Source organism: Petaurus breviceps, unplaced genomic scaffold, assembly GCF_028583685.1.
Source record: "Petaurus breviceps papuanus isolate PSGF00001 unplaced genomic scaffold, PetGlider_PUasm1.0 559, whole genome shotgun sequence".
Taxonomy (NCBI): Eukaryota; Metazoa; Chordata; class Mammalia; order Diprotodontia; family Petauridae; genus Petaurus; species Petaurus breviceps.
This window is the reverse complement of record NW_027186377.1, coordinates 1,745,353-1,771,811: the sequence shown is the minus strand read 5'-3', so window position 1 is coordinate 1,771,811 and position 26,459 is coordinate 1,745,353. Positions and strand designations below refer to the sequence as shown.

At 55.5% G+C, this 26,459-nt stretch overlaps 1 protein-coding gene across 3 annotated transcripts in view; it reads right to left on the bottom strand.

The window, feature by feature from the left end:
• Positions 1–13,564: 13,564 nt before the first annotated feature.
• The window catches only part of SDC1 (syndecan 1), a 29,297-nt gene continuing 16,402 nt past the window's right edge, over positions 13,565–26,459 (bottom strand). For 2 of the 3 annotated variants that reach the window (XM_069102996.1, XM_069102997.1), the window contains 4 exons: positions 17,782–17,863; positions 16,249–16,655; positions 15,413–15,551; positions 13,565–15,059 (listed from right to left, as the gene is read on the bottom strand). In XM_069102996.1, the coding sequence (XP_068959097.1) occupies positions 14,893–15,059; positions 15,413–15,551; positions 16,249–16,655; positions 17,782–17,857 (789 nt within the window). In that variant the 5' untranslated portion in view covers positions 17,858–17,863 and the 3' untranslated portion in view covers positions 13,565–14,892. The remainder of the gene's footprint in view (positions 15,060–15,412; positions 15,552–16,248; positions 16,656–17,781; positions 17,864–26,459) is intronic. The other variant, XM_069102994.1, reaches the window with a different exon arrangement.

Below are 26,459 nucleotides of genomic sequence, written 5' to 3'. Positions count from 1 at the left end.
GAACATTAGGAAGAGGGAAAGAGAAGAGATGGCAGGACGGGTGGCGTCCATTTGGGATGCATTGAGTATAAGATGCCTAGAGGACATCTGCTTCGAGATGGGAGACTGAAGGTCAGCAGACAGACTAACACAGGACAGGCAGATCTGAGAATCATCTGCATAGAGACGGTCATTAAATCCATGGGAGCTGACAAGATCCCCAGAGAAACAAAGGCAAAAGAGAAGAGGGCCCAGGAAAGAGTTCTCGTTCAGACAACCTGGAGGTGGATCCAGCCAAGGAGACGGAGAAGAAGCTGTCAGAGAGGGAGGAGGAGAACCAGGGACACAAGAGGTGTCCTGAAAACCTAGAGGGAAAGGGGGACGAGGAGAAGAGAGTGATTGGCAGTGAGCGGGCTTAGCAGCTGAGCCCACTTCAAGCCGAATGTTATGAAACCTTTCCCAATAACAGTGAGTGCTGTCCCAGGTCGGGATGGACCATCTCTGGAGGCTGAGTACCCCCACTGGCTGTTGTTGTTTGTCATTCCTTCAGGAAGAGGACCATAATGTCAGGTAGGGGTGCCATGAGGTACAAGTGAACTGGATTCAAGTGAGGCAGGGTTGTGCACCAGCCGCACCCTGTCTTCCGGAGCCATCTGGGGCCAGTGGCCAGGTATTAAAGAAAGGCTGAACGGACGGAATCTGACAGTTAGCAGGGGCCCCAGCAATCCCCACACTAATGAGGAGACCTCCAGGGACAAGAAGTTCATTGCCTCTTGAGGACACCTATCCCAGAAGAGGAGCCGCCTCTCACCTCCGGTTTGCACCAGATGCCTCTGACGTACAAGGATTCTGTGCTGGATTCAAAGCTAGGATTCTTTCTGGTGATCCCCTTGATGAGATAGACAGATTTTGTGGGGAGCCTGGGGCTCGGATTCTGGCTACGTCCCCAGCTCCCAGGGTGACCATGGCCATGTTACCCCCACTGGAGTCTCGGAGCCTCTGTGGGAGAGCAGGCAGGAGACCCTCCTGGGCTGCCTGGGATCCTGGAGGAGCAGGGGCCACCTGAGGGCCTGGGGGATGCAGTAGGCAAGCCCCTTGCCCTTGACCCCTCCCATAACCCCACCCTTGGGGATGCTGCAGGAAGACCCAGGGTCAGAAGGGGTGGTACACCAGCACCAGCTCCCAGCCTGGGGCAGGCCCTCACTTGCTCTGGCCCTGATTTCAGCTCCCTGCAAGGCCTGGGCCCCACCCAGCCCCTCCTCTCCATATTTGTATACCCGGTGACCATGACTCCCTATGGGCTTTGCCAGGAAAAAGAAGGGTTTTATTGACTTTAGACCTGGTGTGTGTGTGTGGGTGTACTTGGGGGGAAGGTGTGCATGGGTGGGGCCTTAGCAGACCTCCCCTCCAATCCCCCCAGCCCTGACCAGCCCTCGGGACTGATGGGTCCAGGACCTCCAGCCCTGGTCAGGTGAGGAGGCCTACCTGCCAGGCCAGGTGGGCTCTCTGCCTGCCAGGCTAGCATGCAGGCTTTTGTCAGCCTGGATGTTTCCCCTGAGCCCTTTCACTTAAGGATAGTCCCTCCCACTTCCAGGGCTGGCTGGAAAGCACTCTCACAGAAATCCTCAGGCTGAGCCTGGAGGGGAGGCTGGGCTGGGAGTGTTCTAGAAAAGGAAAGCTCCCCAGAGGGAATCTTAGAGGCAGAAGGGACCTTGAGGACCACACAGCCCAGCCCCCTCATGTGACAAGTGGGGAAACAGAGGCCCAGGGAGGGGCACTGAGCTTATAAGGTTCCCAGACAGGATTCAAAACCAAGTCTCGGGGCTCCCAGCTCACTACAGGAATAATTCCTATGCCCATCAAGGAAATCATATGAGATAGAAATAGAATCGCTGGTGTGACCACGAAGCTGGAGGGAACCGAAGACTGCCACAGATCTGAGGGCAGAAAGAATAGCTCCCAATGGAGAAATCCCAGCCCGGCCTGGTCTAGGCAGAGCAGGCAGGTGATGGAGGGACTTTCCCAAGGTCACCCAGCAGGCGTGAGTCCAAGCTGGGACTTCCGGTTCCCAGGCTCCTCGGGCCAGGCCTCTCCCAACACTCACTTTCAGGGAGCTAGGCTGGGCCCTAGAATGGGGGCCACCTCGGGGCCTCCCCCTAGAGGTTTCTGGGGCCAGGTGTAGGCTTGGCCTTTTGGGCACTCCCAGCCCCTTGGGACTGTGCAATTCTACCCTGGAGAGGGGTACGGGCAGGCAGCCCTGCAGGCAGTAGGTTTGGCCATCCTCGGGCCAACAGCAAGCCTGGGGTTGGGGGAGGGGAGGATACCTTCATACCTCCTAGAGCTGGAGGAGCACGCCCCAGGAGCTGTCAGGAGGTGCCCAGGGTGGGTCTTCACTGCCTGGGTACTAGGGAGGAAGGAGACAGGCCCTGAGAATCAGGAGCTGCCAGCCCTTGGGCAGGTCACTGCTTGCCCCATCAATGGGTGGGAGTTCAAGGGAGGGGGATCCTGCTTCTGCTACAAGGAAATGCTTCAGTACCACAATGGCCCACCCAAGGCAACCTGTTATGCCTTGGAGGTGGAAGATTCCCCCTCACTTGAGGGCTTCCAGAGGGGGCTGAGTGATGATACCCATCGAAGCAGATTGGAAGGGAATTCTCTTTCAAGTACAGAGTGGACTCCACCATCTGGAGTCTGGAGACCTGAGTTCAAATCCTGCCCTTGGCACTTACTAGTTGTGTGACCTTAGGTAAGTCCTTTCCCTCCAGTGAACCTGAGTTTTCTCTGTAAAATGGAGGTAATCACACTTGCACTCCTTCCCTGAGCGCCAACGAGGGAAGGCTTTGTAAATCTGAAAACCTTAGTGAGATGAGAGCTGCCGGGGATGCAGCATTCTCCCTCCCTTGAGTGAAATGAGCTAAGTTGCACCAAAGCTGGAGAAAGGGACCTAGGAGAGAGTGTTGGCAGGTGTGCTGGGGGGAAGGAGGGGGCCCCTGACCCAGGGAGGGGGGCCTTGCTGCCCTGGGTGGTCTGACCCTTGTCTGAGCCCGGGCGCAGGGAGGGGAGCACTGAGAGGCTCTCCTGGCCTGGGTGGGTTCAAGGGCAAACAAGAGGCCCCACTTATATTTTCGACGTGGAAATGTCACACTCCAGGCTAAAATTCCCTTCTCTTCCCTCCTCTTTTCTCCACTTCCAGCCCTACCAGGACTACTCCAGGGTTGGGCTTTAGGGGAGACCCCTTGGAAAAGATTCAGTTCAATTCAGGAGATATTTGCGCTGGGTGCTGAGCATAAAAAAACGAAAACTAAGCCGGAGTCCCTGCCTGCCCTCAAGGAGCTTACCTTCTCCTAGAGGGTGGAGAATGTCCTATAGCCTGTATACAGGTATGTGAAGAGGAAACACAAAGTGATGGGGGAGGAGAGCTGACAGCCAGGGACATCCTCTGGACAGCCTTGCAAAAAAAGGCTCCTGGACAGAGCCTTGAAAGGAGTGTGGCAGAGCTGAGGAAGGGGGGCATTCCAGGCAGGGGACACAGCCTATGCAAAGGCATGGAGACAGACAATACAGCCGTGGCGAGGGGAGATGGGAAGGAGGTGTGGGTAACCAGGAGTCACCTTCTATCAGAAGGTTTCCCATTGTGTGTGTGTGTGTGTGTGTGTCTGCATGCGCGTGTGCCCTATGCCATGGCCCCATTTCATGTCTGGCCAAGCCTGTGAACTCCTTCTCCAAATCAGGTTTTCTGACGCAGACAATATGATACACATGTTTATTAAGGAAACCAGTTCTATTGAAACACGGTTATCAACGTGTTTTTTAAAAAGCAAGTCCACAGACCTCCTTCTTAGAGGAGCCCACAGGCTATGTTCCATGCCTTATGCTCACAATTGGAGAGGTTCTGTAGCCCCCAGGTCTTGACTTTGTGACTTTGGACAAGTCTTCCCCAAGCCTCAGACCTCAGTTTCTCTTCTGTAAATGGGGAGGTCCATTCAATATTGTAAGTTTTAAAGACCAGCAGAAGCAGCAGAGATTCCTTAAAGCACAATGGAAGGTAGGAATCAAACTTGGAATCAAACTGGTTTGATAAATTCTACAGTCATGAAGCCTTCGGTCTTGTGTTGCCCTGACATTGGGAGATGTGGCCACCAGGTGGTACTGCTAATCACTTACCTGATCTGATTCAACAGGCAGGCTCCATTCCTGGGAGGGTCCTTTACTTAGCCTGTCAGGGATGGCACAGATCAGAAGTGTTGGGGAGTGGAACAAAGCTGAAGAAATGCATTTCCCTCTTTACATTGAAGAAGCAAAGGGTTCTGGGTATGAAATGTTATTTGTATTGTCTGGTGCAAATGATACGTTGTTTGGTTTGCTAAAATGTTTGTTTTGACTTCTTTCAAAGTCTTTGTTATAAACAAAGGTTTGATATATAGAAAAGATATCTGGAAATGCATATGATGTAGAAACAGAAGGCATCAATTAAAAAAAAACACATGAAAGAAAAGAAACAAGTGAATTTCCATTTTTTAAAAATGCTGGAGGCATCTCCAGGACAGGGGATCTTCTAGCCCTCAGCTTACCTCTGTCTGGATGGCTACCAACTCATCCACCTAGAGAGGGTGATGAATGTGGATTTGCCCACTCAGAATTAGCTCTTGAGCCCCCATCTGGCTGACAGACCCCTTCTCTTCTCCAAGTTTGCTCTATTTCCCTGGGCCCCTGTCACATGGCAATTAGGAATCAGCTCCCCATGGTCAATGTTCAAGCATTTAGGAGAGTGGGCTACCCACTTCTCACATTCACTGGGTCCTCACCCCCACCTTGGCTTCCTTAGAAAAGTTGACAATCATAGTAATCTTGCTTTCATTCTAGTCTAGGGTTCTCCAAAGAGGAGGTGAGGGGAGTAGAAAACCCAAAACCTCTGCAGACCTCAAAGGACCCTTCATTATTCACAGAGTCAATGCCAGAGAAGGTATCCCCAAAAAGAGAGGCAGAGAGAGCCAGGGGTCTTCAGAGAAGCTCCTGTCTGGACTTTCATCTTGTCTTCTGGATGGCTGCCTCTAAGAACCCCACCAGTCTTAAGCTGCTTCTGCTTCTGTCCAGTGAGACATCCCTCAGAAGTCGCTTTTCCATCTAGGGGCATGTGGGGTACTCAACCCAGTGGTGAATCTCTCAAAGCCAGAAGCAGTCAGGGAATAACTGTTCAGGCTCATTTCCACACTCAGAGGCAAGCCGAAGAAGGTTGGGGAAGGGGCAGACTGTTACATGTGCAGAATGACTTGTAAACCTTAAAAAAAAAAACCCACTATACAAATGCTGGCTATTCCTTTGATTTTCCATCTCTCCCTTTTACATTCCTTGTATCTTCTGCCAGAACTAGGAGCAATGGAGGGAGTTGGAAAGTGGCCAATTTAGGCTGGATCTTGGGGGAAATTTCTTAATGATGACAGTTGTTCCAAAGCAGAACAGGCTTCCTCGAGAGGGGGTGGCAGATTTTTCCCTCCTTGGAGATCTTCAGAAAGAGGCTAGAAGGTCACTTGTATGTCCTGTGTAGAGAAAATTCTTGTTTCAGTAGGTAGGCATTGACTCTGAGGCCTTCTGTCATCTAACAGAGTGAGAAGTGGTGTGTGTGTGTGAGTGTGTATGTATGTGTGTGTGGTGTATGTATTTGTGTGTGTGGTGTATGTGTGTGTTGTGCATATGTGTGTGTATGAGAGACAAACAGAGAGAGAAAGGAGAGTATACAAACGCTCTTCTGTTGCTGGCAAAACTCAGGACAATGCTATTAAAGGGATGGTTCCTGATCCTTTAGAAAGGGAAGCAGTGATGGCCCAGGCTCAGCACAGTTTCACCCGGTACAGACTCTCATCTCCTCTCTGATAGGGGCACTAAGGTAACAAGCATTCAGAGAAGACTTGGACTAGCTGCCTTGGGAGGGGATCCTAGTCACTAGCGACCAGGAATGATGGCTTTTCCCTGCCCAGGAAGAGATGAAACCATCATGGCCTGGGCATTGTGGGCACCGGAGGGTGGCATTTTTTCACTTTCTTTCGGAGAGGCCGGGCAGAGTCGGCAAAGGTGACAGAGAGCCTCCGAAGCAGCAGCAGGTGAAGGTTCTTCCCAGGAGCTGCCCCTCGCCTGGGGTGAGCCAGACACTTTTCCTTTCCTTAGCTCAGCACATAGCTGATTGAGAGACGGAATCCATCAGAGAGTGAGAGTTACGCCTATGCAGAGAAATCACAAGAGGGCTGCATCTACTCTCTCCCTGCATCCCACTTTTTTCTTTATTACTGCACTCAACTGACCCGAATTGTTTACCACTAAGGAATCATTTGAGCTTTGAAATTTGCTTACTGGTTATTTTTTTTATAAATGGTTGTTTTCTAAATAAAGATAAGATCATTTTCATTTCGCCTTAAATTAGTACCTTTGACATAGAGAACGTGGATAAGGGAAAAGTCAGTGGATAACTGGATCGGACAAATTTAACTGACCAGAATGCCTCATTTCCAGTCTGTCAGTCAAAGAATTACCTGAGGGCTCAGCGTTTTTTAATCTTCCTAGCTTTAGCAGAGAAAAGATATTATTCGAGACCTGGACCCTTGCAGCAGACCACAAGATCTTGGGATCCACAGACCCCACCCACTCACCCAGGGTCCATAGATGAATATTACGAGATCTGTGAATGGGGGTGGGGAAAAATTACAGCTTTATTTTCTCTAGCCAAAATTTAGTATTTTCTTCTGTCGTGAATTTTAAAAAATTATTCTGAGAAGGGGTCTATTGACTGAAGTCAATTTTTATCAGACTAGCAAAGTTCGAAGGACCCAAAAAAGGTTAAGAATCCCTACTACAGACTAAAACTGTCCTGAGCTTATCTGCTTACTTCCCGACCAACTAGCTGTTTTGACCAAGGGACCTTTGGGTTCTCTCTACCCCCTACAGGAGAGAGAGGAGGGAGATAAAAGGTGGGGACCTCAAGAAATACTCCCACCCTGAGCTGGCCCCAGTGGGTGGAGACAGGTGTGGTTGGGGAGGATCAGTGAGTGGAGAGCAGGGGGTGGGGGCAGAAGAGCTCTTCTTCAGCAAACTTCCGTCCACGGCAAGACTGCTGGGTTTCATTAGATTAGGACACCAAGGAAATAGTGTAGATAAAGCCCCCTCGAGATCATGACATAGCAAGAAACTGGGACTATTTCTTCTGGAGAAGTTTCCCCCATTAGAGTGTTAGCTCCTTGAGGGCAGGAGCTGTCCCCCAGCACTTAGCACAAAACTTGGCACTTAATAAGTGTTTATTAATTGATTGATCTAGAAGAGACGGCCAGGGGGCAGATAGGCTGGCAGCGGTTTGAAGTCTACTGGGAATAAGGCATTGGCCCCCGAGGGAAGAACCGGCAGCTTTGGGGAAGGTACAAAGACGTGCTGGAAAAGACGTCAGTGCGCTGCGGCCCCGCCTGCTCTTTTCGGAGCAAGGACGGTCTGCCCTCTTCCCCCGGGACTGTCCCACAGCTGCCCCGAGGATGCGCACGGATTCTCCTCCGCCTTTGGCTCCGGCCCCAGCTTCACGCACGGTATTGCGGTTAGGGGCCGCTCCTTTGAGCCGCGTACTATCTGCTAGCTTTTGCAAAGGGATATTGACTTAGAAGGTGTATGGGGAACACCTGCTCCGTCCCCGCCCCCCAGGGCCCGCCCTCCCCTCTCCTCCCCCACCCCCAGCCGTCCCGGACTCCTCGAGGCATCAATGCTGGGCTCTCTCCCACTCTGGACTCCTGCCCTTTTGTCCAGCGGCGAGGACAGAACCACCAGATTAGTCAAGCGAAGGACCAAGGCCCGTTTGCGCAGGCCCCGTGCTCATTTTCTTCAGAGAGAAGAGGGCCGTGGCCTCTCCCGGAAAGCGTTGTCCCTCCCCGGAGCAGAACTCCACCAGGGGAAGGAGAAGGCAGGACACCCCCAGTTCCAGCTGGGCAGCCGGCCAAAGAGGCAGAGTCTACCTGTGCTCCCTTGGAAGGCGCTTCCATCTGTCATTCCAGCTCTCCCAGAAGCAGGGCCCCGGCCTCTTCAACATGCCGAGTAACATGTCCCGAACACGTGCAAGGGAGCCAGCCTGGGCTGCCTAGGGGGTGACCACCTCTCCATCTCCATTTACTTGGGGCACATTTCCTTCTCTTCTTAGGCGGCTGAATTGAAGTACTTCCTCCCCCATGAAGCCTTCCCTGATTCCCCCCACCTACAAGGACACTGGGTGTTTTGTTTCACTCTTGCCTTCAGTCTACCTTTTACCTCCCCCGTGCAGTCGCAGCCACAAGCAAATTGTATCTCCCCAGGAGGTTGGAAGCTCCTTGAGAGCACCGGGTTGATATAAGGGCTGAACAGGGTATGTGCCGAGCAGCCCTTCTTGCTCCTGGCCAGCCATGTGGCACTCAGTGGGCGCTTTGGAGATGCTGAAGCTGCCACTGCTCAGGGTCCAGGAAGGGAAGAGATGGGTTCATCATTCCCAAGGAGCCCACATCGTGTATTAGGTATGACTGGTCAGGCACACACCCCCTTCTTCTCCAGTCACATTTGTCTCACTGGGGCCGAGACAGGGGCTGGCACACAGTAGGTGCTTCATCCACATCTCCAGAATTGATTGGACTTGGTGAATGCTGATGGGAGAAGTGGCTCTCACATGTGTAAGCAGCACAAAGTGCAGAGGTGATGAAGCCTGACAAACCAGCTTTAATGAATGGATCAGGGTCATTAAAATTAGCTGGTTATTGTGGGAACAAAAACTGAGCTGTTAAGATCAGGCAGCCTTTCTGCACACAGATATTTCCAACTGGAAACAAGCCATTCACCCAACCCCTAGGTACTGCCGGATAAAGTATGGGCCATTAAGGCTGTGGATTAATTATGATTAGGCGGTAAGAAGGAGAGGTAAGGCAGGGGCAAAAGGCTAGTCTTCGAGTAGAGGGATCCCAAATATGATCCTATCTCTGGCACAGACTGGCTGGGAGACACTGAGCTGAACAAGAGCCTTCATCAGTCACTTAAGCTTCTCATTAATTAAGTGCCTACTATTCACTAGACAGATTGACTTCCAGTTACACCTTAGGCATCTCTGTACTGTGTGACCAGGAGCCTAAGTCACTTTCCCTCTTGGTCAATACCTTGGGTAATTCAATTTTTTTTTGAGTTGACCATTGTTTGGCAACACGTGGAAGTCCTACATTAAAAAAAAAACACAAGGCTCCCATTTGAAGAAAGGAAGGAAGGAAGGAAGGAAGGAAGGAAGGAAGGAAGGATGGAAGGAAGGAAAACAGGCACTAAGCCTACCAGCACTCTTCCACATGGGAGCTCTGGATACAAATGTCACCTAAATCTGTGCTTTCCCATGTGTCCACTCTTCCCATACAGAGTGGGTCTAATTGTGAAGAAGACACCCCAGGAGTAGGGAGGGAATGCTCTAATGCTACTTTCCTTGCTATATTATTTCATTAAATGTCTTTGCTATGAACTAATTATGATCTTTTACTGACCAGTAGAAGTAAACCCACCGGTGGGGGATTGTAAGCTATGGTTTTGAATACACATGTCACTTGGACCTGGAGTAGCTCTTCTGGGGCTCACTGTGCTAGTTGAAAGGGGTGGGAATCCCCACACTTGCAGCACAGGATGTGTCATGTCAGAGACAGAGGAGGCTTTAGTCGGGAGGTGGGGGTTGTCTTAGAAAAGAATGTAAAAATTCCAGGAGACTCATGATGGAAATACTTCCACGTCCAGAGAAAGAGATGGAGTCTGAAGGCAGATTGAAGCAGACCATTTTTACTTTTGAAATTTTTTCATAGTTTTTTTCCTTTTGTTCTGTTTCTTCTTTCACAGCGTGATGAATATGGAAATACGTTTTGCACGATTGTACATATAGAACCTGTTTCAAGTTGCCTACAATCTTAGGGAGGGGGGAGGGGAAGGAGAGAGGGAGAGAATTTGTAACTTAAAATCTTGCAAAAAATGATTGTGAAAAATTGCCTTCACATGTAATTGGAAAAATAAAATAGTATTTCAAAATAAAAAAAATAGAATGTCAGAGTTGGGAGGCACCTACAGATAATCTAACCCACTTCACTCATTGGACAAATCCAGGAAACTGAGGCACATAGGAAGAAGGGATTTGCCGATCACACAGTGAATTGGGGGCAGAGCTGGGACCTGATTCCAGGCCTTCTGACTTCCTTCCCAGTGCTGTGTAGCCCCTCCCCCCAAGACAATACACTCCATGTCATATTGATCTTCATAGACCAGCATAGGGCCCTACAATCCCAAGGCTCCCAATGAAAGTTGTAAAAATTAGGGGTTCTGGTGCCTGACTGGATGCTGATGACCACAGTGAGGGAGCTCTGGGTTCTAGGGCCTATTAAGACCTTATGACAAGCTGGCCAATCCACCTCTCTCTTCCTCTGCCCCTCATCCTGTACTCAATCCCTTCCCAGAAAAGCCTGATGATAGCCACGCTTCCAACATCTTAGAAACAACTGAGCTCAGTATGTCCTTTGATAGTATTTGCTTTTGTCCAGACCTGGATTTTCATCAATGTGCTTCCAATGCATGCAGCCACGGTGACCCCTCAGAAACAGCTTTGGAGACTGACCTGGGAAATTCAATGATTTGCCAGGGTTTGAAGGCAGTGTGTTTCAGAGGTAGGTCTCCTGGCCTCAGGGCAACTCTCCTGCCCCCTAGTCAACAAACATAATTACCTACAGCAGGAGGCAGGTCCCAGGAGCTAAGTTCTCGCTTCCTGACTTGGCCATGCCCCTCTCCACTCTCCTACAGCCTTTGCCCTATGGGCCTTAGTGTACCTAGGTCACCCTTCCCACCCAAGACACATGAGGGAGTGCAAAACATTCCTAGTGTGAGCTCAAGTCCCCAGGGGCTGTGTGAACCCTGGCCAAGGCCATGAGGGGCAGGACAGTCCTGGGGAAAGAGGACCAGACTTGGAGTCAGGACATCTGATCTGGGATCCCAGCTCTCACCCTCACACCTGTATGACCATAATTTCCTCGCCTCCCTCAGTTTCAGTTTCTCCATCTCTAAAAGGAGAGGGTGGGGCCAGTTCATCTCTAAGACCCCTGCCAGCTCTGAGAACTCAGATCCCTGCTCTGAGAATAGCCAGATCCAGGATGGTGCAAAGCCAAAGCTGTGATGGACTCTAAGGCTGCCCCGTGGGCAGGTGACTGGGTCCACCAGAAAACGTTAGAGCAGTCTGCCTCTCTGAGGGGCTGGCCAAAAGCTCAAACCCTGGACATCCAGTGTACCAGCTTTCCAGAGGGAAGGGTGGGTGGTCCATGGGTGAGGGAGTGGTTAGCCATTGGAGAGCTTCCCCATTCCGAGCATTTTTCCATTTTTAAATTGTCTCTTCCTTAAAGGAAGGATGCAGTATTCTTGCTACGCCATTTGATTAAACACCTTTGCTAAGAGCTAATAGCCCACTAGTTAATTTATAATAGGAAACACCAGTGGGGGCTTATGAGTGAAAGTGTTAGACATATAGCCCCACAGACTTATCCCTGGGACCACCCCCAGGACCCCAACCCAGCACTGCAAGTGGGAGCTGGGGAATTCCCCCAGAGGGTGAAATTTGCCTGAACTGCCTTCTCTCCCCTTTTTCACTCTTTATTACAAGGGATGGCTCGTTTGGTCAGGGAGGAGGAGAGATATGTTAGGAAATACAATTGATTTACCCGAAAAGAGAGTCAACAAAACTGGACATTAAAAAAAACCACTTAAATCTGGAAAGATGCGTTTGAGTAGGAAACGACATAAATGACAAAGACAAAGGCAGATCAAACCAAGGCTCTCCCCAGATGGTGGAAGTTGGGCAGAGGCGGCCTCACCACCACCTCTCAGCTACTTTCCCTTCTTCCCTTGGGGGCAAGAAGTTGAACAAAGATTATTCTAGCCTTCCTGGAAGGGGAGGACAGTGGAGGGGACTTGGTGCTGGTCCAGGAGGGAGCTGGGTGGGGGGTGGGCTGGGGCAGCCTGCAGAGATGGGGGTCACCCCAGAGGCGCCCACCCATCCTTGCTGGAACCCTCCACCCCACCCTCTTCTCTCCCTCCATCTTCCCAGTCATCTCTTTGTCTGTTTGTCCAACTCTCTGGCCAGGATGCTCAAGCCTTACTCTGGTTCCCTAGAAACAGGGTCCACCAGGATCTTCCCAGGCAGGGATCTCAAAGGCTGCCCTAGACCATGTCCCTTTACAAGGCCATAAATGGGGGGCTGGGTGTGGGGGACAGGTCCGGCCCTGAATGGCTCTGCTCAGGCATTTTATAAGGCTCCCTAGTGCTGGGGGGGGGGGGGCGGTAGGTTTTCGTTTTCCCTGACCTTTCCTCTCTGCTCCTTCTTGCTTCACCCTTCATCCCTCTTCAGGCCAGGCTTTTTCTACCAGCCAAGGTGACAGGCCAACAGAGGGACTTCCTCTGGGTTCAACCTCCAGCATCCAAGCTGCACATGGCACAGAACCAGGACCTTTGGGAGATCTGAGCAGTGCGGACCCCTTCCCCAGGGCAGGGCCCCGACTTATCTGGGCCTGGGGTTAAGTTCTTGGCCAAGTCCCAGAGGCAGAACCTGAATCCAGGGCTCTGTTGTTCAAACTGCTTCCTCCCAGAGGTCAGTGCCAAAGGCTCCCTATCCCCTCCAGGGCCAAGCAGAAAATCTGCAGGTGACGCTCCTTCCAGCCTGGCACCAACCAAGCATATTCATTACACCCTATTATATGCCCCCCCCAGCTGTCCTCCCAAGCCCACCATCTTCCATCTCCCTCCCCTCCTCCATCTCTGGGAATTCCTGGCTCCCAAAAAAGATTCTGCCCCCCCTTTACCTCCATGAAACCTCTCTCAACCTCCCTCCCCAAGTGCTAATGGCCACCCTCCCTCACCCTGCCCTCCCATCCAGGTGGACCTCAGGCATGCTACAGGCATCTGTCCAGGCAGGGCTCTTCTCTTGGCTTTTCTCTGCATGCCCAGCACCTGGGAGTGGGGGGCACACTGTGGGCACCTAGCAAATACTTCTTGATTTCTTGCTCCTGGTTCATTGGGACGGGAGGTAGGGTCAGAGGCTGGCCCCGCCTGAGTGGATGTGAGCCTAGAGCCCACGGGGGAGGCAGGGACTGCCAGGCTCTCTGAACAGCACCAGATGGCGGTTCCTTTGGGGCTGGCCATGTCCCATCTGGGTGACTTCAGGGCTCTGGGCAGAATTGGATGGTCTGGGACACTAGAGTTGTGTGTTCAGGATCTTTGGGCTGGTGTCTTACTGAGAGAGAACAAAGCTGGAGGCATTGGGCGGCGAGAACCCTGACTGAAGTCAGAGATCCAGGCTTCAGGCCCCATCTCTGATGCCTACTGCACCTGGGACCCTGGACAAAAGGCTTCAGACCTTGTTTCCTGGATAAAGTGAAGGGTTCTGCCAGCTCAAGAAAGGGCATCTGGTTAAGGCCAGGCCGTAGGGAATCGCCCATAGCTCGGCCCCTCCCAAGGTGGCATGGCGCTGGGAGCAGGGCGAGGCCAGACCCCAAAGCCCCCTACCACCCCTGCCAGGGCATAGAGAGTCGGAGGCAGGAGCTCCTGAAACTTTATATTAAAAGTTTATTACTGTCCATGGAAAAACCCATTGGATTTAGTACAGCTTTGCCGAAAGCCAAAGACGACCACCACTCAGGGAAAGGAAGATTCCCGCCTCTGGCCAGGCCTTGGGAGGGAGGTCAGCCAGAGGTTAGCCGCCACCACGGCTGCCCAGTTCCAAAGAAGTGTCCCACCTGTGTGGCCGCCAGTGAGGGAGACTGGAGGCCCAGGGACAGGCTGAGTGCCCTGTCTTGGTGCCGAGGTCAGAGTGGGGGGAGGCAGCAGAGCTCGGACCCAGGCATAGCTCTTGTGACTCCCTACGAACAAGTACCAGATCATTCATGCCCTGGTGTTAAACAAGGGACAAACATCACAAATAGAAACTATGTTTTGGCTTCAAATTTTGGTACCTTTTGGGGGAAAAATATCAAGCCTTGTCCCCTGATCCCAGGGCCCTGGGACTCTGTGGACTTTAGACAGGATCGGGGAGGGGGGGGTGAAGTTAACTTATGTCCAAAGTAACAAAGCCCAGTTAATGATATGTGGGCCAAGAAGGGAGGGGAGGGTGTGGGGACCACAGAGGAATGTGCAAAAGAATCACTGGGGTCCTGGGGCAGACCTGCCCCCGGCACAGAGGGAGGGCAGAGCTGTCCAAAACTCCTCTGTCCTCCTGGTTGGCGGGGGCTGCTGAGGGACCCCTGGGGCCCGGGCATTCCCAGGGGTGCCAACTAGAAGGTGAAACACCACTGGCCACTGGCTACAGCCTTAGCCAGCTGAGGCCCCTCTGAGAGAGGGGTGTGCTGAGGGGGACTGGAAGGAGGGCAGGGGGTCTGGAGCAAGGGGGGAGGTCTGAGGAAGGGGAGGGAGGCTGAGGAAGGGAGGGGGTCTGGAGCAGGGTGGGGGGTCTGAGGAAGGGGAGGGAAGCAAAGGAAGGGGGGGGAGGCAGAGGAAGGGAGGGGATCTGAGGAAGGGGAGGGAGGCTGAGGAGGGGAGGGAGGCCAGCTGGCAAGGCCAAGGTTGGAAGAACCAGGGAGTAAAGTCTCATTCTTTTTGAAAGGTCACCTCTAAGTCTTCCCTCCTGCCCTCCACCCCACCCCAAGCTGGCAGACAGAGACCCAGCCTGAGTCTGTTGAGTCTGTGCTCTGGCCTCTGATGAGCTTGGGGCCAGAGTGGACCAGACCAGAGCCAATGCTGGAGACTGAGCCAGGCCGGGGGAAGACTCCAGGCTCCAAGTCCTGAGTGGAAGAGACGGTTGAGGGTCTGTGTGCAAGGGGGCAAGGCAGCCGGGGGAGGGGAGAAGCGCCCGCCACTCTCAGGAGACACGGGCCATCAGGCGTAGAATTCCTCCTGCCGCTGCGGCTTCTGGTAGGCTCCATTGGCCTGCTTCGGCTCTTCCAAGGAATAGCTGCCTTCGTCTTTCTTTTTCATCCGGTACAGCATGAATCCGACCAGGAAGACAGCAAAGAGAAGGCCCACAAGGCCGCCGGCTATGACTCCTGGGGGGCAGAGAAGGGGCACACACATACACACATGCACATGCATGCACACACATGCACACGCGTGACACATGCATGCACACACGCGCACGGTCAGCCCTTTAAGAAAGAACAAAACAGAAACCTAGATCTAAGTAGCGGACCCCCCCTGGCCAGGCTCCAGGGACAATGACTGTGTGTGGGGAGGCCAGCTGAGCCCGGGCCTTCCCAGTCACTGAACCTCTATCCTTGCCACTCCCAATCTGTAAAATGGGCTGATGACTGACTCTCCTCACCCAGCTCCCATCCCACCCACGGCCCCCACCCCCCTCCCAGAGCACATAGTAGGCACTTAAAGAAAGACTGAAAGTCACCTCCTAAAACCTCCTTCCGGTCCAGGATGCCCTGGGAGGCTCCCGTGGCCCCGGAGTCCAAAACCTCTGGGTCAGCTTTGTTCCTCTCCAGGGGGGAGGCAGTTTTCTCTCCGGGGGGGGCAAAGGTGAAGTCATCGCTCTAGGGAAAGGGACACAAGGCAGGGGTCAGCCCACGCAGTGGCAGCCTCTGACAGACTGCCCACCCTACTCCCCACTTTGCCAGATGCCACTCCCCTGGGCTCTCCCCCTCTTCCGCAGCCTGACTGGAGCGGAGCCTTCTTCCTGGCCCTGATCCATCGAGCTTTTGTTCGGGGGGTGCATCCCTCCTGAGAGCCTGTCACCTCTGCTCCCATAGCTGCTGGCCCTTCTCCCTTGTCCCCTTCCTTCAGCAGATGTGGAGTTGAAGCCCCCACCCAATTCTGAGGTTCTGACTCCTCCTGTCTGCTGCCTCATCCTCTAGGTGGGGCCACCCAGGCAGCCTCTCCCAGGAGGGCTCCCTCCACACTGGAAGGGCCCTCAGAGGCCAGGAGTCCCACTTCATTTTAGACATGAGCCTCCACACAGAAACCTCCATGGAGGGCCTTCCAGGGCAGCCATTCCCTCTGGAACAGTCTGGTCATTCAGCCCCTGCCTATTTAGGGCGGGGGGCACTAGGGTGACTCAGCAAGAGGGTCAGAGAAAGGCCAGATCAGGAAGATGCTGTGAGGGGGTACAGACCCTCCGTTCCCTCCTAAGAGGCCCTGGCTGGGGCCTCAGTGTCTCACTTCTGCACTGTCCCCTGGGCACTCGGACAGTCCCACCGCCCAGACATCTAATGCCCTGATAGGAATACTCACCCCGCTTCCTGAGCTCTCCTCTCCCAGAAGCTGAGTTGAGCCTCTGTCTGTCTGCTCACTCCCCAGAGCACCGCCAGCCAAGGGGCCTTCGTCTGCAGAGCTCGGGGGCTCCGTTGGGTGCACCACACCGGGATCCGAGGCCATGGTGGCTCCCACCGTCAGAGGACCGTGGGTGGTGGGAGCGGGCGTCACTGCAGGAGCCGGGTGGGTGGGCTCGTGGCTGGGGGCAGGGCCCCTTCCAGGAGGAAGTGCGGACCCCTCTCCTGAAACTTCTCGCCCAGCTGGGGAGGCTTCCCCCAGGCTGGTGTGAGTGGGCTCGGCAGGAGCGGTAGTCAAGGCCGTGGTGAGCACAGGAGTCTTCCTCGGAATGAGGTTCAGGTTTAACAGTGACGTCTCCGACAAGGCCCCTGCAGAACAAGGGCCAGTCAGCTGCAGGGAATGCAGGAGGTGGGAGGGAAAGAGCACTACACTCCCCTCAGAAGGTAAGCCAGAGGAGGCAGCAGGCGCATGGCTGGGCTGCACGGCTGCAGCTGCGCATGGCTGGGCTGGCTCACCACAGACAGACAGCCTGGAGAAGTCACTCAGCTTCTCCTCCCAGTGCAAGGGGGCAAGATGCCTGCCCCCATAAGAGGGAGGACAGAGCTGGCAAATCATAAGACCCTGTAGAAGAGGGCCTTTAAATCTGTCTGTGCAAATGGTTTTCAAAAAGGTCAGCCCTCCCTGGCACTTCCTAGTTGTGGAGCTCTGGCCACACCATTTCCCTCTTCTGAGACTCAGTTTCCTCATCTGTACAATAGGGAGAATAATCCCCAAACTACCCACCCCCAGATGTGGCCAGGAAAACTGTGAGTCTCCCAGTGTTCTAGAAACAGGAGGTGATGTTAGGAATAATTCCTTTTTTCATTATCGTTGCCCATAGACTACAAGCAGCTGGAGGGCAGGAGCTGTGTCTTAGGATTCCGACCTCCAATGACAGGGAGCTCACTACCTCCCCAAAGGTGGCCCAGTCAGTTGTTGGAAAGGAATGAGCATGAGAAAGTGAATCCTCCTCAGCCAAAGTCCGCTGCCCCAGTACTGGCTGGCATTCTGGGTTCTGGGTTCTAATTCCAGCTCCCTCCTAATTCTGAAGTCACTTGCTTTGGGTTCAAAGGGCCCTCTCAGGACACTCATGTCATCTCTCCAGGTGTAAACTCCTGAAGGACAGGCTGGGCCATGCCTCCTGGCTCACAGACACTCCCAGGACCCTCCCTGGCCTTGCTTGGTCTGAAGAAGAGATGGGCTCACCCTGGGCTCTTCTCTGCTGGGTCTCACATGGGGCTGGGAACACAGACAGAGGGCCTGGGCTCCTGGCTCTGTGACCTAAGGCTAGTCCCTTCACCTCTCTGGACCTTGAATGAGAAGCCCCCTAAAAGAGTCCTTGGTGAGTCTTGAATGCCTGTGACTAAGGTGGGGAAGTCTGACACCCCCACTTTGGAGGGGAGAGGGGATAAGAGACAGCACACCACCCAGCTCCCAGAGCAACAGGAAACTCACCCGCCCCAGAGCCGGAGAAGGCATCATCATCATCACCAGACCCGTCAAGATCCTCTGGTGGGGTGTTTGTCCCCATGATCTGCTGTAAAAAAGATGTCAGAGAAGGGGATGTCAGTGAGGAAGTCACACTGGCCAGGGGCCAAAGCCCCTCCCTCCCAGGCAGCCCCAGGGGGGAGGGACAGATGTGGGCAACAGCCGAGGAGGAGACCCCAGGCCCTGGCCAGGACCTTGAGCACCATGGCACAGGCTGCTGTCACAAAACAAACAGACATGACTCAAAATCCACTCCCAAAGGGATGAGAAAACTGTCCCGGGAGCAGGGCCTCCTCCCCACCCCACCAGAGTCCCCACCAGCCTCTCGGCCCATGAGAGGGAAGCCTATGCACCAGCGGGGCCCATCCCACAGGGACCCCACAAGCTCCAGAGGGGACGACTCCAGGCCGCTCAGCCATGTCCAGTAGCTTGCCTGTGAGCTCCTTGCCAAGTCAAGAAAGAGGAAAGGAGGCCCAGCGAGGTGAGCTGAAGGAACGTCACCCATCATCCAAGCCAGGCCGGGGAGTGAGCCCAACAGAGCTGGCAGCAGGGAGAGACAGCCGGAGGTCCCCAGCCCAGGGGCGAGCCCCCTGATGCGGTGCCTCATCCTGTGGGGGTGAGCCTTAACACTGCCTATCCCAGGGTTATGGGGGGAAGTGCTCTGGCCCCTCAAAGGTGGCAGAGTGCAGAAGCTGGCTCTTCTCCCCATTTGCCCCTTGCTACCAGCTGGATTTCAGAGGCTACAAGTGCCAGCCACAAGCTTGTCCCTCAGCCCAAGCCCTGCCCTCCCCAAGCCCAGGCCCCTGCTGTAGGGCTGCAAGGGTCCCCAGAGGCCACCCGGTCCAACCCACCCATTCTAAAGACCAGGCAAACAAAGCTCAGCCTTCCCCAGGCTCACCCGGGCAGAGCTGAGATTTGAACCGGGTCCTTTGATGACCAGGGCACTCAGGAACCACCTACCAGGCCCCTTGCCAGCCAGGGTCTGAGAAAGCTGCCTGCAGCCCTGACCTCAGAACCAGGCTATTCCTAGGTAATTTTCCTGGGGCCCCTCTTGCCCTTTGGGGGGGGGAAGCCAGGCGTTTCCCCCCAAAGACCAAGGACCAGAAAAGCCCACACAGGAGCCACACGAGAGAAATGCTACCCAGCCCAGCTCTGCCCTGCAAGGCCCAGCTCTGCCCTGCAAGCTGAGCGACTCTGGGCAAGTCCCTTCCCTCTGTCTCCTCCCACATCTCTCATGCTTTTCTCCCATTGCTTCACAAAGGAGGAGACAAGGGCCCAAGACAGTCCAAGGCCAGAGACTTAGGTCTGGAAGGGGATCTGGAGATGTCCAGCCAAAGCCTCCCATTTTCCTGCTAAGGAAGCTGAGAATCAGAGGGAGCTGCCTTGCTGAGGCCGAGTGGAGCCAGGGGCTGTCAGAATCCCAACAAGGGGCCCTTCCACTGGCCCAGACCCCACAGGGAGGCTGGAGGAGACCCCTTCTGGGATGGCCTGCTTCAGCCCTGAAGTTCCCATTCTGGGAGGGGCAGAGCAGGGGCTGGCTCAGCACAGGCCTGGCCCAGACCATAGCCAGGTCCCACAGACTCCCAGAGCTCCCCCCTGCCTCTGCCCCTTGCCAGGCTCCCCCACTCCCTGCCCAGGGGCCCTGGGCAGCCTAGGCTGCGAGCTGTAGGCCAGGGGTGGGGCTGGGAAAGAGAAGCTTGCTGGGAGCCCAGATCAGATGGGCCCGGCCTTAAGTAGGTCAGGGAGAGCTCCCCAGGAGCTGGGGCTGCCCGCCTCTCTGGCACTCTTCCCTAGCACACAGTGTGTCGGGGAGGCACCCGGCTCCCCGCTGGGCATCTCCCACAGGCAAGCAGAGGCAGAGGCTGGTACCCAGCAGCATGGCCTGGAAGGTCTAGAAGCCAAAGCCAGGCCCTAACCCAGGCTGGGCCCACGTCTCTCCCCTGCGGATGCCTGAGCTCACTGCTGTCCAACTGGTGGGGGTCAGGGAAGGCCCAGTGGCCCAGACGAGCCCGGAGCCAGGCCCTGAAGGCTGGAAAGGACAGGGAGAGGCCGCGGGTCATGGGCTGAGCCAAAGCTGGTGCCAGGCCTCATCAGGCTGGGCTGGGCATCACGGACAGCCAGTCACAGGGTGCCCCACTATGCTTCATGGGCCTGCTGGATTCACAGAATGTTCTTCAGCATCCTCTCAGATCCTCCAGCCAGAGATGCTCTGACCTGCCCGTCGCATGGGAGCACAGAAGCAATGTGGAGGATTCACATGTAGGGCCTTCTGAGCCTCACCAGCCTGGGGGCATAGGTTCTTGGGGCTGTAGAAACAGTCCCAGAGACTGGGCCCTCTGAGCCTCAGTTTGCCCCTCTATAAAATGGGTCCTTCTGATACCGCTTGCCTCTGAAGAAGCAGCCAGTAGAAGGAACCCAGGCTGTGGAGCCACAGGCCCACATTCGAATCCCGCCTCTGACACTTGCTGTTTGGGAGAACCTTGAGCCAGCTACTTCACCTCTCTGAAGGCTTCCTCAGTTTCCTCACCTGTAAAATGAACGTGTTCGTGGCTTCCAGGCCCCTGATGAGGACGGAGAGATGCCAGCCCCTCCCCTGACCTCCCTGCCGCCCCCGGCCCCAGATGCAGACAGAGTTCCAGGGCCTCTCCGGCTTTCCCACAAGCAGAGGGAGCTGCTGCTGAGACCCGGCCAAGGCCCCTGGTCCAGAGTGTCCACACCCTGCCGGCAGGACGTCTAGCCTGGAAGGTTCAGAGGCCAGGCAACACCACAACAGCCCATGGGAGGTGTGCCCCACTCACTGAGCATTGTTCGAGGCCCTGGGTGATGGGTGAGGCCAGCCCAGGGGCCAGAGCACTGTCCCAGTGTGGGGAGGGGCCCTCGCAAGAAGCAGACAGGAGCCCCTCACGTGTCTCTGCTCAGCATCAACGAAAGCCCTTGACATGATCTCAGCCCCACAAGGGCAGCAAGACCATCTTACAGATCAGGAAACTGAGGCTCAGAGGGAAGGTAGGCAGGGAGATCGGGGGCTCACAGACAACAAGCACTAGATCCCCTGTCAGGAACAAGAGAGAGTCAGGTGACTTCTGGCCCATCTCCCATCCTAGCCTCCCTGGGGTCCCCTCCCGGGCTTAACTGCAGCTTAGGAGGAGGTAGTCAGCCAGGGAGAGAAAGCAGGGGCCAGAGCCAGAGAGGGCCGTCTCTCCCTCCATCCGCGCTCAGTCCCGGCCTGGCAGACCAGACGTGGGCAGTGACAAGGCCTGGGGCTTGCAGGGCCAGACTTCCAGAGAGTCAGACTCAGAAGCCAGGGTGCTTTGGGAACACGACTCCTGAGGACTCCCGGGGCCCCCATTTCTCATTCACACTGAAGAGCCAGGAGTAGCCCAGCAGAGACCCGGATAGACTCGAAGCTGCTGACCCTGTGAGCCTTGGTCAGCCTCCAGGCTCTCCAAGGAGGCCTTTGGCCACTGCAGAGAGGATAGGTCAGGCCTGGCAGAGCCGACCCCCCTCAGCTTCTCGGAGGCTCTGGGACGTGCTGAGATCCCAGAGGACAGGTAGGGTTGCAGGCCTATCTCTGGGCCAGAAACAAATAGCTCCTGCAGCTTCCCCAGCTCTGGCCCAGGAGAGGCACCTCCAAACATGGTCGGGAGGTGGGAAGCAGAGGCCTGTCACAGGAAGGAGGGGAGCCCGGAGGCAGAGAAGAAAGCACAGAGAGTGAGAACGAGAAGTCATCCGACTGGCCAAGAAGCCTTGAATGCCAGGGTCAGGAGCCTAAACTTGATTTGCTGGGCAAGGTGGTCATTGACTGTTTCTGAGTGAGGGACTGATGTGATCATGGAGATGCCTCTGGGAGACTCTGACTGCAGAGGAAAGAGGCCAGAAGGGAACAGAGGAGAAGGCTGGGAGAGACGTGGCCCCGCCTGCCCACTGAAGCTCAAGAAATAGTTCGAGAACACACGGGCTGCCACCATTCCCTCCGCAGTGACCTGGCCCCTCATGAATCCACACAAGAAGAGTGGGCCGCCCCCTGGAGATCAAGCCTTCACAGAGGCCCAGTGAAGCCAGGGCCTGGAAATGCCATGGAGGCTCAGAGAAGCTGGGCTCGGGGTCAAAGGCCTGCCTCAGACACTTGCTAGCTGTGTGGTCTTGGACAAGTCCCTTGACCATTGTCAGCTTCAGTTTCCTTCTTTGTACAATGAGGCGGGTGGGATCAGGGGCCTAATCGTCCTGCCCTGGAGGGGCTCCTGTTCCAGCCAGAGGGACTTCCTGGAGAAGGGTAGCCCAGGAAGGAGCCAGGAACAGAAGCCTCCCTGAACAGGGAGACCGGGATGGGTGGCGTAATGGGAGCCCCTGCTGTTGTGGGTGGAAGTCATCTGAGAAATGTATCTGGTGAGTCAGGACCCTGGGGGGGCAGGGCTGGGGTGAATGAAGTGCCTGTGAGAGGAAACAGGTTAGACAAGTGTCTTTCATAACCCTCTCTAAGCCAGGGAACTGACCCACATTGGAGCAGCGGCCATGCCAAACCCGCCTGCCCAGTGGCCGGGGGCTGCCCAGGCATACGCAGCTCTCCTGGAATCCCTGCCCAGAGCCCCCGACACTGACCAGCCATGTCACTGGCTGCTAAAATGCTGACCCTCCTTCCAAGTCCAGCTCAGGGCCCCCTCTGCAAAAGGGCAGCCTTCCTCGATGCCCTCTCCCACCCAAAGAAGCTCCTTGAGCCCTCTGTCTGGCCCTCCCTATGCCCCCATCATGCCCACCTTGGTAGATTTTAGCTGGGCACAGGTTATAATCAACCCTTTCTCCACCAGGCTGGTAACAGGGTGAGGGGTGGTATTCCCAGCCCCCCACCCAGTACACTGGACAAGGGGGTCTGGGCTAATTGTCCACAGACCTCCCAGGAACGAGCAGGGACGGCTGGCTTCCCCTCCCTGGACTAAACGTCAGATCGTCCACAAGGCAGTAATGGCCAGAGCCCAGCCCTTGTCCACGAGCCTCAGTTTACAAAGAAGGAAGCAGAGGCCCAGAGAGGGCAGTGGACTTGCCCAAAGTCGGCCAGCTCGGCTGGCAGCTCCCAGCCTAGGCATCTCTGCCAAGACATGGAGTCTGAGAAGCTGAGAAGCCTGGACAGGAAGTGGCCCAGCTTGGGAGGCTGTGACCCAAGCCCTTCATTGTACAGATAAAAAAGCACAGGCCAGGGGAAGGAAGACACTAACCACAGTCACGCAGGGGCAAAGCTGAGTCCAGCCCCTGGAGCAGGACCACGTGTGCCCGCAGGCATGCTCACAGCCTGTTCAGGGAAGATTCCAGTGGCCCCAGAGAGTGGCGAGTGGGAAGGGCCAGCCCTGGGGCACAGAGGGCCCCCATGAATGCCCAACAGGCACAAGGACACATGCGGACCCCCCAGGGAGAAGCCCTTCCCCTTGCCTCAATCCCAGCGAGGCAGCGGTGCCACAAATGTGTGTGCCCTGCCCACTGCCCCTTGGACCCAAAGCCAAATGGAAGGAAAGCATTTTGTACAGAGGGTCGTGCCTCAGCCAGGGAAGGCCCTCGATCTGGGCTCAAAGGCTCTGGGGTCAAACTGGGCTGATTCAGTGGGCCCCGAGCCTCACCGGCTTAAAAGCGCCTGCCACCCTGGGGAGTCAGGTTTCAGCCTATGGCCAGGGATGGTGGCCTGCACTTTCCGGCTCTGCCATTGAAGAGGGCTTTCTTCAACTGAGGGAAGGGGGAGGTCCAAGGCCCACTCCTCACTAGGGGCAAGAAGAGCAGCCATCAGCCAGGGGAGGGCCACATGAAGGGGAGGCCCAAAGACACCCGAGTCTCAGTCCCGACCCAGAGCAAAGCCTCAGCAGCCGAAAGGCTGCACCACCCAGTGAAAGCAGGGATGAAGCTCCTTCCCTCCTCTTGCTAGGCAAGCGGGGGAAGATGGGGGGCAGAGTGTCGAATCCACCGGGGTCCCTGGTCACTCCCTGGCTGATTCTGCCTCAAGTTTTCTTAGTCCCAAAGAAGGATTCAGGAGGGAGGAGAGGGGCTATAGAACCAAGGAAGGGCCTTAAAGGATCATGGGAAATGCTGGCAGAGGCCACCAGACGCTGAGACTCTCAGGCACACAAAAGGCCTCCTGCCAGGTCAACAGCTTCTAGCAAAACTTTGCCTTTTAAAATGGACCCAGTCAGCCCTCACTCTCCCCACCCAGAGGCCAATCCTGCTCATCTCTAAGAAATCCTGGGCTTGGTGGCCGCTCCGGGCTGTTTCCCCCTGCCACGGAATGGCGAAAAAGGACAGAGCTGCGCCATTCCTGAAGGCACTCCGCAGTCTGGTGATAACTCAGTCTGCTCAGGCCTGTCGGGCAGCAGCACTTATTAAGCACCGATGGTGCACCCAGCCCTGGGCTAAGCACCTTCAGCTTTAGGTCTCAGATCCCTGTGACCTTGGGCCTCCTCCACTCTCAGCCTCAGTTTCCCCTCTAAAATAGAGGGCTGAATTCGAGGGGCCCCTGAGCCTCCCCGAGCTCTCTTCACACTCCTGGCCTTGGAATTCTTTAGGCAGGCCTTTCCTTCCCGTTTTCAGTAACTGTCCTTCAGGAAGAAGGTGGTCCGGCTCCAGTGTCCAGTTGGACTTCTGAGACTATCAGAGACACGTGGCTGCCCCTGCCCTGCCTGAAGCAGGAATGCCCACTAAGTGGCCCTTTGGGGCCCAGCCCCAAGGCCACCATTGCAACACTCGGGCTCAGAGCACAGAGTGTCCTCCAACAGCTGGCTGCGGGCAGCGCTGCTCTCCTCCTCTCCCAGCTGCTCCCTCACAGCCCTGGGTAGCCTTCTGCTGGAGTTCTGGGGGGCACCCTTGGGGGCCAAGCCAGGTGTTCCCCTCGAGGACCTGGCTGCAAATCAATCCAAAGAAGCAGAGACTCCAGGGAAAGACCTAGCCTCAGCGAGTCTGGGTGGGGCAGGATTCAAAGGGGGCAGAGCTGAGAGGTGGCTGTGGGCCCCTCTGTTCGGTTTAAAGATGAGGAAACTGAGGCCCAGACCAGGAATGGAGTTTGGCTGGGGTCAGACACCTGTCCAGCATGCCCCACTGCCAAGAGGATGGGCTCCACCGTGGAAGGGGCACGAACCAGAAAACAGCCCTGCCTTCTGCAGTCTCCCTGGGCACTACCCAGGCCAGCTCTGGAGGCCCACTAGAGTCAGCAATCTAGAACTCTGCACCCTACAGCTGGGCTGAGGCCACAGAGTGGCCACCCTTCCCTGTTGGTCAATGCCCTGCCCTCTCCCAGAGCTGCCAAGGACCAAGTGAGAGTCTGTGTCTGAGAACTTGGGGGCCCGCCGGCCCCAAGCTTTGTTGAGGAGGGGCAGGAGTTTCCAGGCAGGGCCAGCCACACAGCCATCCATCCCTGCACCCACCTGCAGTGGCCAGCGGGCATCACCATCTTTCGTCCCGGCAGACCCAATCCTTTTATCAGCTTCCTCTCCTCCCACTGAGAATCCAAGACAAGCTGTAGCGTGTCCAGGCTGGGTGCGGCTGCAGCAGGAAAGGGCAGGGCAAGGCGGGTGGGGGGCAGGGACCAGCGGTAAAGAGCAGGGGAGCGGAGGAGCGGGCCCTGAGTCATCCCAGAGGGGGCCTTTCCAAAGGGAGCCAGAGCTGCATCTGTCTGGGGCCGTGTGGACTTAGCCCCTTCACATGAGGGGGAGGGCAGAGCCCTGGGTGCCAGGGCAAGGGTGGCACAAGGGGGCATGCCCCCAGCACGGAGAGACCTGGCTGCACCCTGGCCCTGGCCAGGATCACACCTGGGCACATGCCCCTTGCCAATGAGCCAATGTCACCAGACTGACAGCCCATTTTCCCAGCCAGCTGGGAGGGGGCACCCTCGAGGGTCCTGAGGAAAGAGGGTGGGGGTGGGGGCAGGAAACTGTTGCTCTGGCTTCACAGAGCTTTCCTCCTAAGAGGCTGGGGGTGGGGAGCTGCACACACACACACTCATACACACACACTCACACACACACACTCACTAATACACACTCACATACACACTCACTCATACACATACTCACACACACTAATACACACTCATATACACATTCACACTAATACACTCACACATATACACAGTCACACTCCTACACATACACACTCATACACACTCACACTCATATACACACTCACACTCATATACACACACTCACACTCATATACACACTCACACTCATACACACATTCTCACACTCATACACATACTCACACACACACACACACACACACACCCGCAGGGATAGTCACAAGTCTCAGTTTCAGAGCTGGGGGAGATCAGACCCAGAGGGCTCCTCCAAGGCCACAGAGCCCTCTACTTGTACAGATGGGAAAAGAGAGGACCAGGAAAGGCGCCTCAAGGAGCTGGCTTCCTGACTGGGGCTGGGGGCACCTCTCCCTGACCCCCCAGCCCTGGGCCTCATGGGGGGTGAGGAGGGGTCTCTGACCCCTGGCAGCTCTTCATGCCCCCCATAGATGGGGAGGAGGGCTCTGCTCTCCCACCCACCTCCCCCATCCAGCCCCGGCTGGCCATCATCCCAGGGAAGGAGGGCAAGGGGAGAGCAAGCCTAACTTACTGAGATGCTGGTGACCCACTGAGGCTCGGCAGCCATTTGCTTTCCCCCAGG